Source organism: Aspergillus nomiae (assembly GCF_001204775.2).
Source record: "Aspergillus nomiae NRRL 13137 chromosome Unknown contig00039, whole genome shotgun sequence".
Lineage (NCBI taxonomy): Eukaryota > Fungi > Ascomycota > Eurotiomycetes > Eurotiales > Aspergillaceae > Aspergillus > Aspergillus nomiae.
The window spans coordinates 27,980-43,662 of NW_015378094.1; the positions used below are offsets into that span (position 1 = coordinate 27,980).

At 47.2% G+C, this 15,683-nt stretch overlaps 6 protein-coding genes across 6 annotated transcripts; 4 read left to right on the forward strand and 2 right to left on the reverse strand.

Annotated features, from left to right (window-relative positions):
- Positions 1-2,739: 2,739 nt before the first annotated feature.
- On the forward strand, positions 2,740-4,252 carry ANOM_002931 (sugar transporter; the record flags this gene model as incomplete). Its single annotated transcript, XM_015548188.1, has 5 exons — positions 2,740-3,010; positions 3,063-3,173; positions 3,229-3,628; positions 3,684-3,992; positions 4,045-4,252. The coding sequence occupies 5 exons, from the start codon at positions 2,740-2,742 to the stop codon at positions 4,250-4,252; spliced, it is 1,299 nt and encodes a 432-aa protein (XP_015409989.1).
- A 646-nt stretch (positions 4,253-4,898) lies between these two features.
- On the forward strand, positions 4,899-6,388 carry ANOM_002932 (aromatic ring-hydroxylating oxygenase subunit alpha; the record flags this gene model as incomplete). The annotated part of the gene is made up of 5 exons (XM_015548189.1): positions 4,899-5,241; positions 5,305-5,603; positions 5,697-5,869; positions 5,927-6,152; positions 6,206-6,388. The coding sequence occupies 5 exons, from the start codon at positions 4,899-4,901 to the stop codon at positions 6,386-6,388; spliced, it is 1,224 nt and encodes a 407-aa protein (XP_015409992.1).
- Positions 6,389-7,171: 783 nt separating this feature from the next.
- Positions 7,172-8,266, reverse strand: ANOM_002933 (adenosine deaminase family protein; the record flags this gene model as incomplete). The annotated part of the gene is made up of 1 exon (XM_015548190.1): positions 7,172-8,266. The coding sequence occupies one exon, from the start codon at positions 8,264-8,266 to the stop codon at positions 7,172-7,174; it is 1,095 nt and encodes a 364-aa protein (XP_015409991.1).
- Positions 8,267-9,889: 1,623 nt separating this feature from the next.
- Positions 9,890-10,744, forward strand: ANOM_002934 (alpha/beta fold hydrolase; the record flags this gene model as incomplete). The annotated part of the gene is made up of 1 exon (XM_015548191.1): positions 9,890-10,744. The coding sequence occupies one exon, from the start codon at positions 9,890-9,892 to the stop codon at positions 10,742-10,744; it is 855 nt and encodes a 284-aa protein (XP_015409994.1).
- A 1,250-nt stretch (positions 10,745-11,994) lies between these two features.
- ANOM_002935 (allantoate permease) lies at positions 11,995-13,581 on the forward strand (the record flags this gene model as incomplete). Its single annotated transcript, XM_015548192.1, has 3 exons — positions 11,995-12,180; positions 12,245-12,433; positions 12,517-13,581. 3 exons carry the CDS (start codon positions 11,995-11,997, stop codon positions 13,579-13,581), a joined length of 1,440 nt encoding a protein of 479 aa, XP_015409993.1.
- Positions 13,582-14,271: 690 nt separating this feature from the next.
- Positions 14,272-15,602, reverse strand: ANOM_002936 (putative plasma membrane SNARE protein (Sec9); the record flags this gene model as incomplete). The annotated part of the gene is made up of 3 exons (XM_015548193.1): positions 14,272-14,363; positions 14,419-15,155; positions 15,221-15,602. 3 exons carry the CDS (start codon positions 15,600-15,602, stop codon positions 14,304-14,306), a joined length of 1,179 nt encoding a protein of 392 aa, XP_015409996.1. The 3' UTR covers positions 14,272-14,303.
- Positions 15,603-15,683: the final 81 nt, after the last annotated feature.

The window sequence follows — 15,683 nt, forward strand, 5'->3', positions numbered from 1 at the left end:
GGCACCTGAGTTGGTCCGGCATTCCGCCCATTGTACGGAATAGTGGCGCAGTGGAACCGGCGCGGAATGGTAAGTTTTATAAATGAACCTTAAGTTCCCTTGATATAGCTTGGCACGGGAGCGGGGTAGATTTGCGGACCGCGCGGGACAAGACTTGTATCCACTACGATAGTTAACGCGTAGTTACTCCGTACTCCGGGCCGGAATTAGCAACGGTCACCGCGAGCTCCAGCTAACTAGTAACTAGACGTTCAAGAACTAACCATTAAGGTCCAACGCAGTATAACTGACAGTTTATCGCTTTGAAGTGAAGGGCTTATCGCAGGTAACAGACTATTGTAGACTTAACGAGCAATTAACATTTGAAACTTTGATCACAGGCTTTAGTATCTACGTAGAGAAATTTGCCTAATGTCGTATTTACATGGAAGAATCTGACTATTAGAGCCATGTAACATATGGTCCGGCTGAATTAGGGACTTAATTGCTTATAAAAGATGCCCCAAATCTAGAACGGGCTCAGAAGTTATATATACTATACGGCTTATACTTAGCGATACCCTCTACGGAGTCTTTGAACATCGAACTTTATATCAATGATAATCACATACTGCCTGAACTACTTGAACCATTTAAATTACTGTAAGATTTTTTTTAAAAAGATAGTCAGTCAGGGAAGAGCTGTAGACGTCAAATGTATGGATTGGTATAGAGTACGGAGAATAAAATACAAAGATTTGTCCTTCTTCTTTTTAGTTAGAACAAGAGCTTTTATATCTGGGTCTATCAGAGATAGGTTCATCATTAAACATAGGACTATTATGTCAGGCGATGCGACAAGATGTATATATAACCAGGTTTCATGTACCGGAAGCCGGGCATACTGTACGGTTTATAGACCTGATCACCCTCAATTCCAGACAGACCAGGCGTATATGCGATCTCATGCATAATCCCAAGAGCATAGTACCCAAAGAATATGATAGATAATATGACAATTTTGGCAAGGCGTTGGACCCCAATCTTCATGGGGTCTTGATTCTCTACTGGAACCTACGTGGCGCTGAGGTCTTATTTATGATGCTCAGAAAATAAAGAGATCGATTTAACCAGCTTCAACATTCTACCTTAGTATACCTAGTGCTAAGTACTGTGTTTCTTTTTCATGTTCCTTTCTATAACTCTGATTAGTTAGGTAACGTTAGTTAATCAGTTCGATGGATGCATAGAAGTGTTTAGGATGGGGTCTGTTTTGAGGTCCTTGTCTCCGTCTTGACTAGGTCCTTGCGTTGTCTTTTGCCTAACCAAGTAGATTTCATTTTCACCTCTCACAATCCCACCATTTTGCCCCCTTTACAAACCTTTTGACCTCCTCAACCTATATCTATTGTTCTAGTTTCATCATAGCATCACTAATTCCTCAAGATTCCGATTGCCTTATGATCGGCGATGGTACTGCTGGTCTAGTTCAACCGACTGTCGGAAGATACTGAGACACAGGTAATGGTGTTAGAGAGCGGCCCAGATCGAACTACAGAACGGTGATCACTCAGTGAGGATGAAATACATCCGTTTCGTTCTTTTATCAATCTGTGAAACATGGTCGTGTCCACAGAGTTCGTGAACACGAGGATACTTGATCTCCCCATATCTTCAAGCCAAATCAATTGTGCTTCTCAAACGCCGTTCGGTTGCGCAGTATATAAGATTAGGGTGCAGATCAGGGTGCCGAGCGCAAGGACGACGAAGGATTCCCAAACTAACAAGACCGGGACCAAGCGCCCCTCATCCCCCCCCCTCCCCCCCCGAGCCTGCTGAATGAACTAAGGGCGAGCAGATGCAACACAGCATTGTGGGGAACTATTCTTAGTGGGTGATGTATTGATTAACAATGACACTGGTACTGCGGCTTGCAGTAATTCAGGGATCCGGTGGTAGTTGAGATGAACGAGGTGTGTCCTGCTACCACTTAGGAAATCTGTTTGACAGTTACTTGCGATATAGGCTATTCAAACTTGTTTTGACAGCCGAGGTTACTACAAATAATGGTCCTATGTCAGTGCTGGGCTGGGCAATCTTATAGGAACGCCCATTTGTGGATTGTTGTGCGATAGTTGACGACCACGCATGAAGAAGTCTATCTGCCTCTGCGTCTCATTAAATTGCCATGGACAAAGGCATGACTCTACAATAATACAACTGTTCTCTGTAGCAAATATCCGACCTACTAAGGAAACGTTGCGGAGATAAGCCGTCCCACCAAAGTTAAACTTCTCTTCCACTCCAGACCACGCTTTATCGACTATGATCTCCTCTCACGGATACGGGCCGAATCCGCTGAGGTATTAGACGGCTTTGGCCAGCCAAAGTTTGTCACGAGGCTTTTCTTGGGGAGGCGAAATATAATCCCATTACCCAAGAAACCTGGAATATAGTCCTCATATTGATCAACGGATTGCCACTTAGAAATGAGCCAAGACACTGCTATCAGTCAGATGGATACCGAAAAGAAAACGGAAGACATAATAGCGAGAAAGGCAAGTCTTGCAGAAGGCACTGTAGTATCTCACCAGGGAGCCAACCATTCGGACTTCAACCAACACGTTATTAACAGTGCAATTGAAACAATCGGAATGGGGCGCTACCAATGGCAGCTAATGGTTTCTTGTGGATTTGGTTTTATTGCAGATCAGGCAAGCTCTTTTCTAATAACGTCAACCATATCTAACAGATCCTCAGATGCTTCTTGTTTCCATCAGTCTGGTCATGCCTCAAGCCTCGAAGGAGTTTAGTCCTCGATATGCGACACTTCTTTCCGCTACACAATACGCAGGTTTAGGAGCCGGTGCTGTAATCTTTGGGCTTATTGCTGACTTTACTGGCCGTCGTCTGGCGTGGCAGACATCTATCTTTGGCGTGTCTGTCTTTACTGCCATCTGTGCTGCCTCACCCAACTGGGCTGCACTGAATGTTTTTGTTGTGCTCTCTGCTTTTTTTGGAGGCGGGAATTGTAAGCACTTCGTTTTCTGATCGAGCGTGCTCATACTGATATGGACATATAGTGGCAATTGACCTCACAGTTCTTGCAGAGTCTCTACCACGAAAGTGGGCCTTCCTCCTCACCTCTCTTGCATGTCTCTGGGGCCTTGGAAATGCTATCACGGGACTGATAGGTACTTTTATTGCCTTCTATCTTCTGAAAGCGTTTCGCTGACCCACCATGGACAGCCTGGCCACTTGTAGTGAACTTTTGTTGTCCAGCTGGCGCTACTCCCGAAACATGCACCAAAGCTAATAATATGGGATGGCGATATCTGTATATCATCCTTGGGGGATTATGTCTCGTCATGTCAGTTCTGCGCACTTTCGCACTGGGAATGAGCGAGTCACCTAAGTGGCTTGTATCACGTGGACAGTTGAACGAAGCAGTGGCGTCCATCAATACAATCAGCAAGGTCAACAAATCAACGTATGTAATGATGGTTGATCAGTTGCGTCCCTATGAGCTGGAAGACTCTAAGAGCGCCTTCAAGAAAGCCATCTCCATGGTGGGTGCATTATTCGATGGCTCGAAGCAGATTCGCTCAATGATATGCTTGATTATTCTATGGCTACTTATTGGCATTGCGTACCACACCCGTCCACAGCTTGCAAACGTCAACAATAAGTGCTAATAAGTTCAGATATCCCGTCTATACGGTGTTTCTCCCATATTACCTTGAAGCGCACGGAGCCACAATAGGCGATGGAAGCACTTATCAGACCTACCGCGACTGGTCTATCTCCTCGGTAGTCGGAATATGGGGACCGATTCTAAGTGCTTTCCTTGTGCAGGTACCCTTTCTCGGACGTCGACGTTCAATGACGCTGACAGCCTGCGCCTCCGCTGCCTTCGCGGGCGCCTTCACTACCGTCAGGACCGAGTCGCAGAATCTGGCTTTTTCCAGCATGATTAACTTTTGGCTCAATGCGCTGTATGGCATAATTTATGGGTGAGTTTGACTTGAACAGAACATGCAATCTGATATTGACATGGTGGGATAGGTATACGCCGGAAGTCATGCCAGACGCATATAGGGGCATTGGCTGTGGACTGACGCTCGCCTGTGGTCGGATTGCTTCTCTTTCAGCTCCATTCATCGCGACCTTCGGGGATGTCACGACGGCTGTGCCTATCTGGGTCTGCTGTGCATTCTTTGTGGTTATTGGGATTGTATCACTGGTTTTGCCGTTCGAACCGCGAGATCTATGACGATATGGCTTTGTTTGTACATAGGAACGAGGACATGGGGCACATCGCATGTTTGATATCTTCATGGTGTGCTGAGGTATCTGAGTATGAGTTGCGAGCTTCGTATAGCTGTATCTCTTAGTTTAGGTTACAACTCTACCACGATTTAGTCAATGAATCTAGAGAACACATTATGACAAAGCGAAATGAAGTATAATCGCATCATTGTAATCTTTCATAGTGTATCTAATCCGACCGTCGCTGCCACGATCTCACTAGCATATAATGGTCCTGCAACATTTTCTACAGAGTCCACACTACTGATATGCGTGTATAGTAGCTCCCAGGAGAACTACAATTCATGCGTAAAGCAACGGTGGAATCGTCGAGCACTGGACTCTAGCCAGGCCCAGAACATAGCCCTAGCTAAACTCCACCCGGAAGCGGTCCGGATCCGACAACACCCCCTCATCAACACCAAGGTAATAGTGATAGAAGACTCAAGATACCAAAAGCCCAAAGGTTAAACATAGTATATCAGCCCCTGGAAACCCATAATACCCACGCGCATGGGAAAGAGCCGATATCCAATATCACACAATCCCATAAATTTCCATCGAAACTAGAACCCGGTCCTGTTTCTATATCTCTTCCATCAAGATCAAAAATGAACCGCCTTTTCCCCTTCTCCAAGTCCACAAGCACCCCCGCCAAGGAACAAATCCAAACAAAAGCCCTACCATCCTCCTGGTATCGCTCCGAGGCGCTCTATGCCCTCGAGCGCCGCGCCATCTTCTCCAAGAAATGGATGGTAGTAACCCACCGCACCCGGTTTTCCAAGCCAGGCGATTATGTGCAGCTTAATGTGGCCGGGTACGGCTATTTCATTATTAAAGATAGAACGGGTGTGATTAGAGCTTTTCATAATGTATGTCGACATCGGGCGTATCCTGTTCTTCAGACGGAAGGTCACTCTGGAACTGCTAATATCATTTCTTGTGGGTATCATGGTAAGCCATAATTGTATATTTGGATTTGGGTATGGGAGCAAACTGTTAAATTTAATTATGCAGGATGGTCATACGGCCTGGATGGCAAGCTTGCGAAAGCACCTCGGTATCAGGACGTGGAAGGATTTGAGAAAGAGAAGATGAGTCTCTATCCAATTCACATCCATATCGACCATCTTGGGTTCGTGTGGGTGAATCTGGAGGCTGATTCCCGGCCGAGCGTATCCTGGGAAGAGGACTTTGAGGGCGTGGACCAGCAGCCTCGCTTGCAGACGTTTGATCTGTCGCAATACCATTTCGACCATACGTGGAGTATGATGGGTGATTATAATTGGAAGACGCTGGCGGATAATTATAATGAAGTATACCTCCCTCCCTTGCCCTTTCTGTATCTTCGAATTATCCGAAGGGAAGAGAGTGACAAGAGAGGAAGCTGATGATGGCCATATAAATAGTGCTACCACTGTTCAACGGGTCATCCAGGCGTGAACGCCATCGCGGATCTGACCAAATACTACGTCGAGACCAAAGCAGGACATATCCAGCACTTTAATGCTGATAAGAAGGATACGCCTGGCCTGGGGATCTTTAGCACTTTTTATTTCCCCAACGCGTCGATTACGGTTTCGTATGGTTTTATTCCTTCTGTGCTGTTGTTTGTGAAGAGTTGCTGAGAAGAGCCTAGACCGTCGTTTTGGTACATGATGCGCTGTGTTCCTGTTTCGGCGACGCAGACTCGCATGGAGTATGATGTCTACAGACACAATGACGCTTCGAATGAGGACTTCACGTATATTGATGAGTTCTTCAAGCAGGTCCTGCGCGAGGATAAAGATCTGTGTAACGCAGCGCAGAAGAATTTGAATGCAGGGGTGTTTGTGAATGGGGAGTTACACCCTTGGGCTGAGAAGGTTTGGTTTGGTCATAATGTTGACCCTAATGTTTATGCTAATATGGTACTTAGGGCCCGTTGTATTTCCAGAAAATGGTTCGAGGGTTGCTGTTCGATCATAGGAAGAGAGAAGAGGAAGCTGGGAAGGATATTTGGCCGGCTGTGCCGCAGTACGACTCCTCTGATAAGTTGCAGGAGGAAATTAGGTTTTGCGAGGGATTAGAATGCTCAGGGAATGGTTCTTTAGAATGGTGACATGTAGTCGAATGGAGAGTTTATTGGGGTTACGGGATTCATGTATGGTTGATATCGACCTGACTAGGTCAACGTTTCGAGTGGGTACGTATATGAAATAATAGGATTCGAGTACTTTCGAGAGATAGGAGTTTTCTTATGCAGGTGGATGTGTTTGGTTACTCGTGTACGTTCGGAAGTAGCTGAGACGATAGTTGTCTGCTCACCTAACTGGGGAATGAGGAATAGTTTAAGACCTCGTTATCATGGTTTTAGTACAGTACCCTTACCAGATCCACTGGGAAGAAGGTCGACAGGATGAGAAGGAGAAGGAGAAGCTGTAACCAGGAATGTTGTTCTGAAGGTCAAATGCTAGCAAGACATCACCAGCACCGCCTACTTCAATTCAAGCAGAATCATCTATAAGTGCCGATGCATTCATCGGAGAACACCTGCAAAGCTCCAATCGCGGTAACGGCAGTTTTCGTGTCTTGTCTATCTGAAGCGAAGGAAGATAGTATACACTCAAGACGTCGACTACTTGACACTAGGGGGATGGCGATGAATCGGAAGAGGAGAGAGTTGACGAAGGGTGAGGAACGAAAGGAGGGGGAATAGAGGGGGGTTTATACTCGGGCGATCCGCGCTGGAGCCTGGATGCCTCACGAGACTACAGTCCGCTCAAGAAACTTCATGGGTCTAATCAAGGCTCTGGTATTTGGATTTCAAGAATGTATGAACGATCTTTGCTGTAAGCAGAGCTGATTGACATGTCTCTGAACGCTTTTCTAACTAGGTAAGTTCTCAATACCTACCCAATACTCTTTCCAAATCCTGTAAGATCTCCCTCTTCGTAACCTCATCTGCCCAGCTCATCTCAACCGCATTTCGAACGAGCTTGCCCATATCCGACTTAGTAAAACCGCAATACCTGTACACCTTCATCATGTTTCCATCAATCCAAACATCATGCATATAAGTCGGATCATCACTATTAATACAAAATTGGACACCCTCATCCCATAGCTTCCTAATCTTAGGAAAAAGCACCTCCGTCGCCTGTCTGCGATGGTATGCATGCGGACAAAGCGTGAGGCCGATGTTTTTCTCTTTCAACGCAGCTATCAACTCCGGAGAATCGATAGCATTGAGACCATGGTCAATCCGATCCGCCCCAGAACCCGCACAGACATTGAAAATGCCCTCGCGCATATGCTCCACCACATCCTTCTGGTCCACATCACAGTGCATGGTAACATGTAAACCAGCCTCCTTGGCCAACAGAAACCCCTCTTCAAAGAGTCCTGGAGGTCGATCATACTCATTACTCGCCAGTCCGACCGCATGGAATAACCCCTTTCCATTTCCATCTTTCGTTTGAGCCCAAGGCAGCGCCGAGTGAAGCGCCTTCAGTCCTTCCTCGACCGGATGGTCACGTAGGAAGCAGAAGATCCAGTTACTCTTCACTCCGAGTTCTCTGGCTCCATCATGCTGAGCACGGAGAAACCCATTCAAGATAGCTTCAACGGGAATACCTCGTTTAGTATGAGCCTGGGTGTCAAAGAACGGCTCAACGTAGCGCACGTTCATGTCTTTTGCCTTTTCGAAATATGCCATGGCAAGCTCGTAGAAATCATCTTCTGTGCAGAGGACTTGGCAGCCCTCATAATAGGTTTCTAGGAAGGTGGGGGCACCATTGTCGCCATTGAGCTCGCGACGGTGATTGTACGTGATCTTGTATGAGTCAACCAGCGCTTCGTATGTGGGGTATCGAAGAGGGATGTTATTTTTGTGAGCGAGCTTCCATCGGAGGGCTGGTGTTAAGGTGCCTTCGATGTGGACATGCAGTTCGACTTTGGGGAGGGATATTATGAAAGGGGTTATTTCGAGGCCGTTCATGCTTCGTATGCAAATTCTGATGGAAGGTATGTTTAGGTCTCAGTCAGGCTCCGAGTATGTTGTAAGTAGTATCTCAGTGTTCGGGGACATTGGGTAATGAATTTGAGGGTCCATTGGAGTTATTCCCTCGGCGGCACTATCCGACAACCAGCCGTTCTTCTGATAAGAAAGGTGCGAAGGATCGGAGGTCGTAGCTAATGACATCCAAGTTTTAGATTCCCCTCATTACCGTTGCATATTTCTGCGGAGATCTTCCGATGAGTGCAAATTGAAGCTAATTAATGTTGATTTCCTGAGCATCTTCGATCTTCCTTTTGTCCAGGTTATGCATTGGTTACCGTAACTTTGAACCGGCATCATATATACTGTCTTGCGATCCTGCTAAGAGGTACCTGCGACTCTACCATTCAAGCAAATCACGCCATCCAATTGATGATACAACTTCTGGAACCTGAAAAAGCCATGCCAGTCTAATAGACTACCGTGTCCTCTCCTTCACGATCTACGGCACCCCAATTGGCCGAGAAACCGGGACACTGAACGGCGTTAAGCCCCTCGTAAAACGAGAGGCATCCATCCAACGCACGCCCAAAATCTGGACGATATTACGAAGGTGAGTGTATCCAACAAAGCAAATCACCCGACATATGCCGACATCGTCGCCACAATCTACCCACAGATGGTTGTATTGGGTCTGTCTGCACCGACCCCCGAGTAGAGCGTCGCTTTCGGCAACTCTATGTTCAACTTGCTAGCGTTCCTACAGTGGATGCGCTGAATGACTGAAAATGCATTTCAAGCTTGTTTGTCCGTATAATTTGAACTGAATTCGTTCAAAGGCTTACTGGCTGCTTCGAGTATATCCTGCGGGAAGGCAAGGAGAAATTCGGAGCTCAGATGGAAGAGGTAGCCAGGTAGCATAGAGCCAGCATTATGATCATCATGTAGCGAGGGGTATGGGTATTCATTCAAGCTGGATTGTGAGGTCTGGCTTGTCTATGGGAAATTTGAAAAGATTTCAGGATTGGAAGTTCAATAGGTGAGGTGAGATGGCGCAAGCGTTGCAGGCGGGCCTTCGGGCATAATGAAATTTGTATTGAGATCGACTACAACCTTGCTGATACTGGTGCTTGTCTAGACGGGTGAATTGAGACTGAGTCATTCTAATGGAAACCCTAATCTAATGTACATTATGTAGCAAAGGCAAGCGTGGTTCGTATTTTGAACACGGGTCCGAACAGATCGGCGCAGATATATCATACATTTCGTATATTTCATAGTTAGCTTTCACGAACTTAATATTTTGATTTCTAATCCTGTCCAGGCAAAGTGAACACCGCCCGACTGACAGCTTCACTAGAGGTTGTTCGCCTCCACCCATAAGGGAGCTATTGGCTGAGGTAGACATTACACCGATGCCATCCTACTTTTGCTTATCAATCATGCACTCGACTACACCTAAACAACCAGATGTTATCCTCGTATCCTACTTTACTGTATGACGCCAAATCTGCCCAGCCAAACTTCGCCTGGCCAATGCACCAAAATATAAATATGTCGCATGTGCCATACAATATCCTGAGCAAGAAACACTTTGATTATAGAATTTCTACCTCTCCCATCATGCAGCCTATCGCCAGAGAAAACGTTCTCATTGATGGAAATCGAGTTGCCTATGGAATATACGGTACTGGGGCTCCGGTTGTCCTTCTTCATGGAACACCCTCATCATCACTCATCTGGCGCAACGTCATCCCGCAGCTCACAAACGCCGGTTTCAAGGCCTATGTGTTCGACCTGCTAGGATATGGGGTGTCAGAGCGTCCATGGGACCCACGCATCGACACGTCAATGACAGGCCAAGTTTCAATCCTCGAGGGCCTACTCAAGCATTGGGATCTCGAGACCTTCCATTTAGTGGCCCACGATATTGGGGGCGGTATTGCTCAGCGCTTTGGTGTCTTCAACTCTCATCGACTACGGTCATTGATGCTTGTGGATGTTGTTAGCTTCGATAGCTATCCTTCACAGCGAACGAGGGAGCAGATGGCTACAGGACTTCAAACATTGTGTGACGCCACAGATGAAAATCACCGTTCGCACTTCAAGGAATGGCTGCTTTCAGCAGTCTATGATAAGAAGACTTTCGCGGATACAAGCCTCACTACATTCTTAGAGTACATCTCAGGACCCATAGGTCAGGGCAGCCTGTTTCAACACCAAGTGCGACATTATGACCCGAAGCATACAATGGAAATCGTCAGTCGACTTCACGAGCTCGGCAGGGTGCCCGTCAAGCTGGTATGGGGGGCAGATGATGCCTGGCAAGTGGTGGACTGGGCTCATAAACTTAAGAATGCGATTCCAGGCTCTGAGCTAGATATATTTGAAGAGTGTGGGCATTTCTCACCAGAGGACCAACCTGAAAAGCTTGCGAAAACTGTTATTGCATTTATTCAACGCCATGAAAGTTCTTGAGGAGAGACTGTCACTTGATGTGATGATGCCACTACAACACATCCCTGGTACAAATTTTCACTCATAGAAGTTCGATCAGTAGGGTTTATTACGATATATTTCCTGTCGCATGTAACTAGTTTCAAGGTTTATTTACTGCTACTAACAACTTCTGTCCTCTTAAAATACTTGTCGGTGCAATTTTATTTTTTTAAGATCAAGAGTACCACCCTTGTATGTAGCCATATGTCTACAAAAGCTGGGCCAAAAGAGGATGCGTGCCTTCGAGCTATCTAATGCTGGGAGAGTCCCCACCTCAAGAAAATCGAACATTGAGATTGAAAGTTTGCTGCTCAGCCAAAGCGCTAGTGCATGCAGCGCTGCAATCAAGGCCAGTACCGTGGCCGACAAGATGGACGGCCGGCGTTGGGATTCACCTGGCAAGAAGAGATCGTGGCGGCCAATATGGCCAAGCAGATCAAGCTATCAAGGGTGAGGTGGAAAGACTAGTACTACTGTACATCAAAAATACCGACCAACTGTATTTCCATTGCTGCTTGTTTCTGTGATATCGAGCGCTTGTGTGCTCTTCAGGCTCTGTTGAGGTTCGAAGCCACTGAAAATGAATAGCCCTCGAATGAACAGCCCAGACAATTGAGCATAAGAGGGACCTCTAGCGGCTTGTATGTCAGACCATCGAACGAATACACACAACAACTTGGCAGTTGGGGAATAGTCTCAAGTTTGTCTTCGTGTAGTGAGAATAAAATCCCGTTCATGTAGAAAACAAAACTTCAGTCCATATGACTTATCCTACCAGCAGCATTTCCATCTAAGGTAGTAATGTCTTCCTAACCAATAGTGGGCCTGTGCTTCGGAAGAGGAGGTAGGAATCGTCTGTGAAGCTATACAATAAATATGCTCGCTTACTACTCATCTTGCATATGTCACATATCTAAAAATATTAACTTAATTTTTTGACCAAAGTAGCACACCATTATAGAGAATCATTTATCATAGGGTGAGTATATGTACAAAGATGAAAGCTTATATGACATTAATTACCTGCATTCCAATCGGTTAATTTACCGACATCTCAGGCTTATCAGCTGCACAGCAGACAATTCATGATAAGACGCATTCCCCTCCCTTTGTTCCTTTGGAATAGTAACTCTATAAAATGCTATCTCCCGCCAGACCTTTTGCGCCTTGTCGTGAAATGAACAATATTCCCGATATTATAGCAAATCGTAACCACAAAACGAGACACTATGGCTTCGACAGCTCGAGCCATAGACGAAAGCAATCACGATGATAACGCCCAGGTTATTGCCTCCAGCGCATTGCGTAAAGTTGATATGCGACTCATTCCTCTATTGTTTATTACATATATGTTCAATTTCATGGATAAAACTATTTTATCTAGCGCGTCCGTCTTCGGCCTCATTGACGACACAGTATGCACCTCATTTATACCCTAGTAGCGCCTCTGACAAACCACTCTAAACTAACCGCACCTAGCACCTCATCGGACAGCAATACAGCTGGGTATCCAGCATCTTCTACTTCGGTTATTTCTTTTGGGAAGTCCCTACAAACTATCTCATCCCCCGACTCCCTGTCGCAAAATACCTGGCAGCCAACACCCTCTTCTGGGGCGCTGTCGTCGCCCTAACCGCAGCTTGCGTCAACTACGGCGGCCTGCTCGCAGTCCGATTCCTGTTAGGCATCGCAGAAGCAACGATCACCCTGCATTCATGTTCATAACGACAACATGGTATACGCGGGACGAGATCCCCTTCCGAACCGGCATCTGGTTCTCAGGAAACTCCATCGGCGGTCTCGTCGCTAGCCTCCTAGCGTATGGTATAGGACACATCGAGCACCCTCTCCGACCATGGATGTGGATGTTCATCATCCTGGGCATTGCCACCTTTTTATGGGGATTCGTACTACTCGCCTTCCTACCAGATAGCATATCAAAAGCCACGTTCCTAACGCCCCAAGAACGAGAATTCATGGCCCATCGCGCGGTAATTGCCGGAACTGGACGCACCGAGAAAACAAACTGGAAATGGGAGCAGGCATTCGAGTGTATCCAGGATCCAAAAACCTGGCATCTCTTCGCCATCGCTATTCTAACACAGATTCCGAACGGGGGTACGCAAAACTTTGGAAACCTTGTCATTAAATCCTTCGGGTTTTCGTCGCTTGAATCCACACTCATTAATATCCCCTCTAGTGTGGTCAGCGCTTCCACGATCACTATTACAGGCTGGATTGCGGGTCGCTATAGAAAGATGAACTGCATCTTAATCGTCTGCATTGTTGCTTTATCAATCATAGGAAGTGCGTTGATTTACGCCCGCGCTCATCATGTCCCTCTAGGTGCTCAGCTGTTCGGATACTTCCTCCTCGCGACGGGACCGGGTGCCTTGCCCCTAGCTATGTCTCTCGTCCAGGCGAACTACCGGGGCGTCACGAAGAAGATGACAATGACTGCCATGATGTTCGTGGCATACTGTGCGGGGAATATCGCAGGCCCGCAGTTGTTTAGAGCGAGCGAGGCGCCAACGTATCAGACTTCGTTTAAAGCTATTCTGATCTGCTATATCATTTCTGGTGGCTTGGCTATCTCGTTGAGGGTTTATTTGCAGCTTACTAACAAGAGAAGGGACCACGAGGAGGGCGTTCAGGGCAATGCGAGTCTGTCGGGGGCTGTTGGGGGCAAGGTGGTCCAGGACCGGCGACGAGGTGACAATGATGTTTCGGAGTTGGTGAGGTCGGTCGATTTGCGGCCAGAAGATTATGAGGATGTGACTGATTGGAAGACGGTGGGGTTTCGTTATCGTCTGTAGTGGGTATGGTGGAGTCTTATATGCGGTAGTATATGCTGGATATCATTTATGATGGGCCACAATTCATAGAAATTTACCGAGTATATCAAGACAGGTCTGTTCAGTCCACGTGAAGAATCTAGCAGCCTCAGAACCCAGTACTGTAGTCGCAGTGAAAGGATCAACTGCCTTGACAATTATATGTCGTAAATGAAGGAATACCCAGAGCCCTGGACTTCAGGAATGGTAGCTGGGTAGAAGAGCTTGACTGAGCCTGTAGTGAGTGCTACTAGCACTATTGACATGCTATCTCGGCAGAGTGTTAGATCGTTTTCGGTTTGCCAGATTCATAATTGGTCATTTTCAACTGGGTGTATGATGAGTAGCTGTGGTAAACAGTCGGCGACGGATTTGCGTACCAGCCTGATGGATGTCTTTGAGCAAATAATCAAATTTCTATGTTCTACAATAGAGCCTACCATATAACTTGCGGCCAACTTGGGTATAGACTCTGGCAGAGCATGCTCTATTTGACCGAAAGTGATAAGTACTATTAATTTCCTCCAATGCAAGATCTCAAGAATCAAGGCAGGTAACAAACACTAGGATTGAAGATATGAGAACCCAGAACGCCATGGATATGTAGTTAATGGGAAGAATATGCATAGTGACAATTCGCATTGAAGTTGAGAGCACCAGGCGTCGACAACTTTCCCGCGAATTCTCTATATACCACAGGAAGTCTAACGAATCCGGTCCAGCTTGGCGCGGTTCATAGCAATCTGGTCGTCGACAAAATCGCTCTATAAGGGAATTAGTTCCTATTCTATAAGCATGGTCAAAATTAGGGAAGCTCACCTTTTGCATGATACGCTCCAGATGGCGATTCTGCTCATCCAGCTCGCGGCCTGTCGCTTTAGAAAGCCCATGCAACCGGCCTGCAGCTCCGGACAGCAAGTCCAGATTCTGTTCAATCTCGTCCTCCATCGCCTCATCCTCACTATCAGCCTCGAATTGATACTTAGCACGCTCGGTAGCGTTTGTACGCGCTCGTCCGTTATGCTTGCCGGCTTCACGGTCGATCTCTCTGAACGTACGCTCCATACGCTGGTTGGTGCCGAAAGCCTCCTTGCGAGTGCCTTCACGAGTTTCACGCTCTTCCCGGTGAGTATTCAAGATCTTCTCATCGCGGTCTCGGCGACGACGGGCGCTGGTAAAAGGATTTGAGACATGAACGGCGAACATGCTCTTGTTAAGCGTCTTCAACTCCTTTGCCTTCTCCTCGGCAATGCGACCTTCTATCGTGGCAATGTCCAAGCTCTTCTCAGTATCGTGGATCCGCTCGCCTTGCGCACCCAAACGAGCAAGAGTTTCCCGACCTGTCTCCTCGGCCTGCGCCGCGATACGAAGCGCATTCCGGGTGGAAGCCACATCACCCTGCTTGATAAACCGAATATCCTGCTTGATGGTCTGGATCTCTTCTTCTTCCTCTTCCTCTGCTGTAAGATGGCGCTCCTGATAGGTCGAAGTGGTGTATGCATTGCTACCGCCGCCGTAAGAGGGAGTGCCCTCGGAGTACGGGGGGGTGGTGCACCCTGTGACTGCTGTTGTTCCGCTCGTTCCCTAGCTCCTCCAAACAAAGCTTCTCTGCCAGCATCACCTGGATCATTGGGATCGGCGCTACCTAATCCTCCATACCCACCGGGGCCATACCGCGACGCGGCCGGGGCTGGACCCCCACCACCAAATCGATCACCTCCATATCCACCTTGGTTGACAAACTTGTTGGGAGCATAACCTCCCTGGAGCTTGTTGTCGCCAGGAACGTTTGCGCCCGCGGGAGTGTTGTGAGCAGGTGGCTGTTCGCCCGCTGGTAGAGGAGCCACTCCAGCATTTATCTTGGCTTTAGTGTAAGGGTCGGTAGGAATAGGCTTTGCGTAAGGGTTGGCGGGAGGCGCGGGACTCTTGTTCTTCGACCTAGAGCCGAAGAGCGCACGGCGGTTAGAGGAATCGTCGTCGTCCTTCTTGCGTCCGAATACCATCTTGTAGTAGACCCTGAACTCAGTGCAAATGGGTATGAAGCACAAACACACTCAGCTGAAAATAAAATGAAAAGAAAAGAA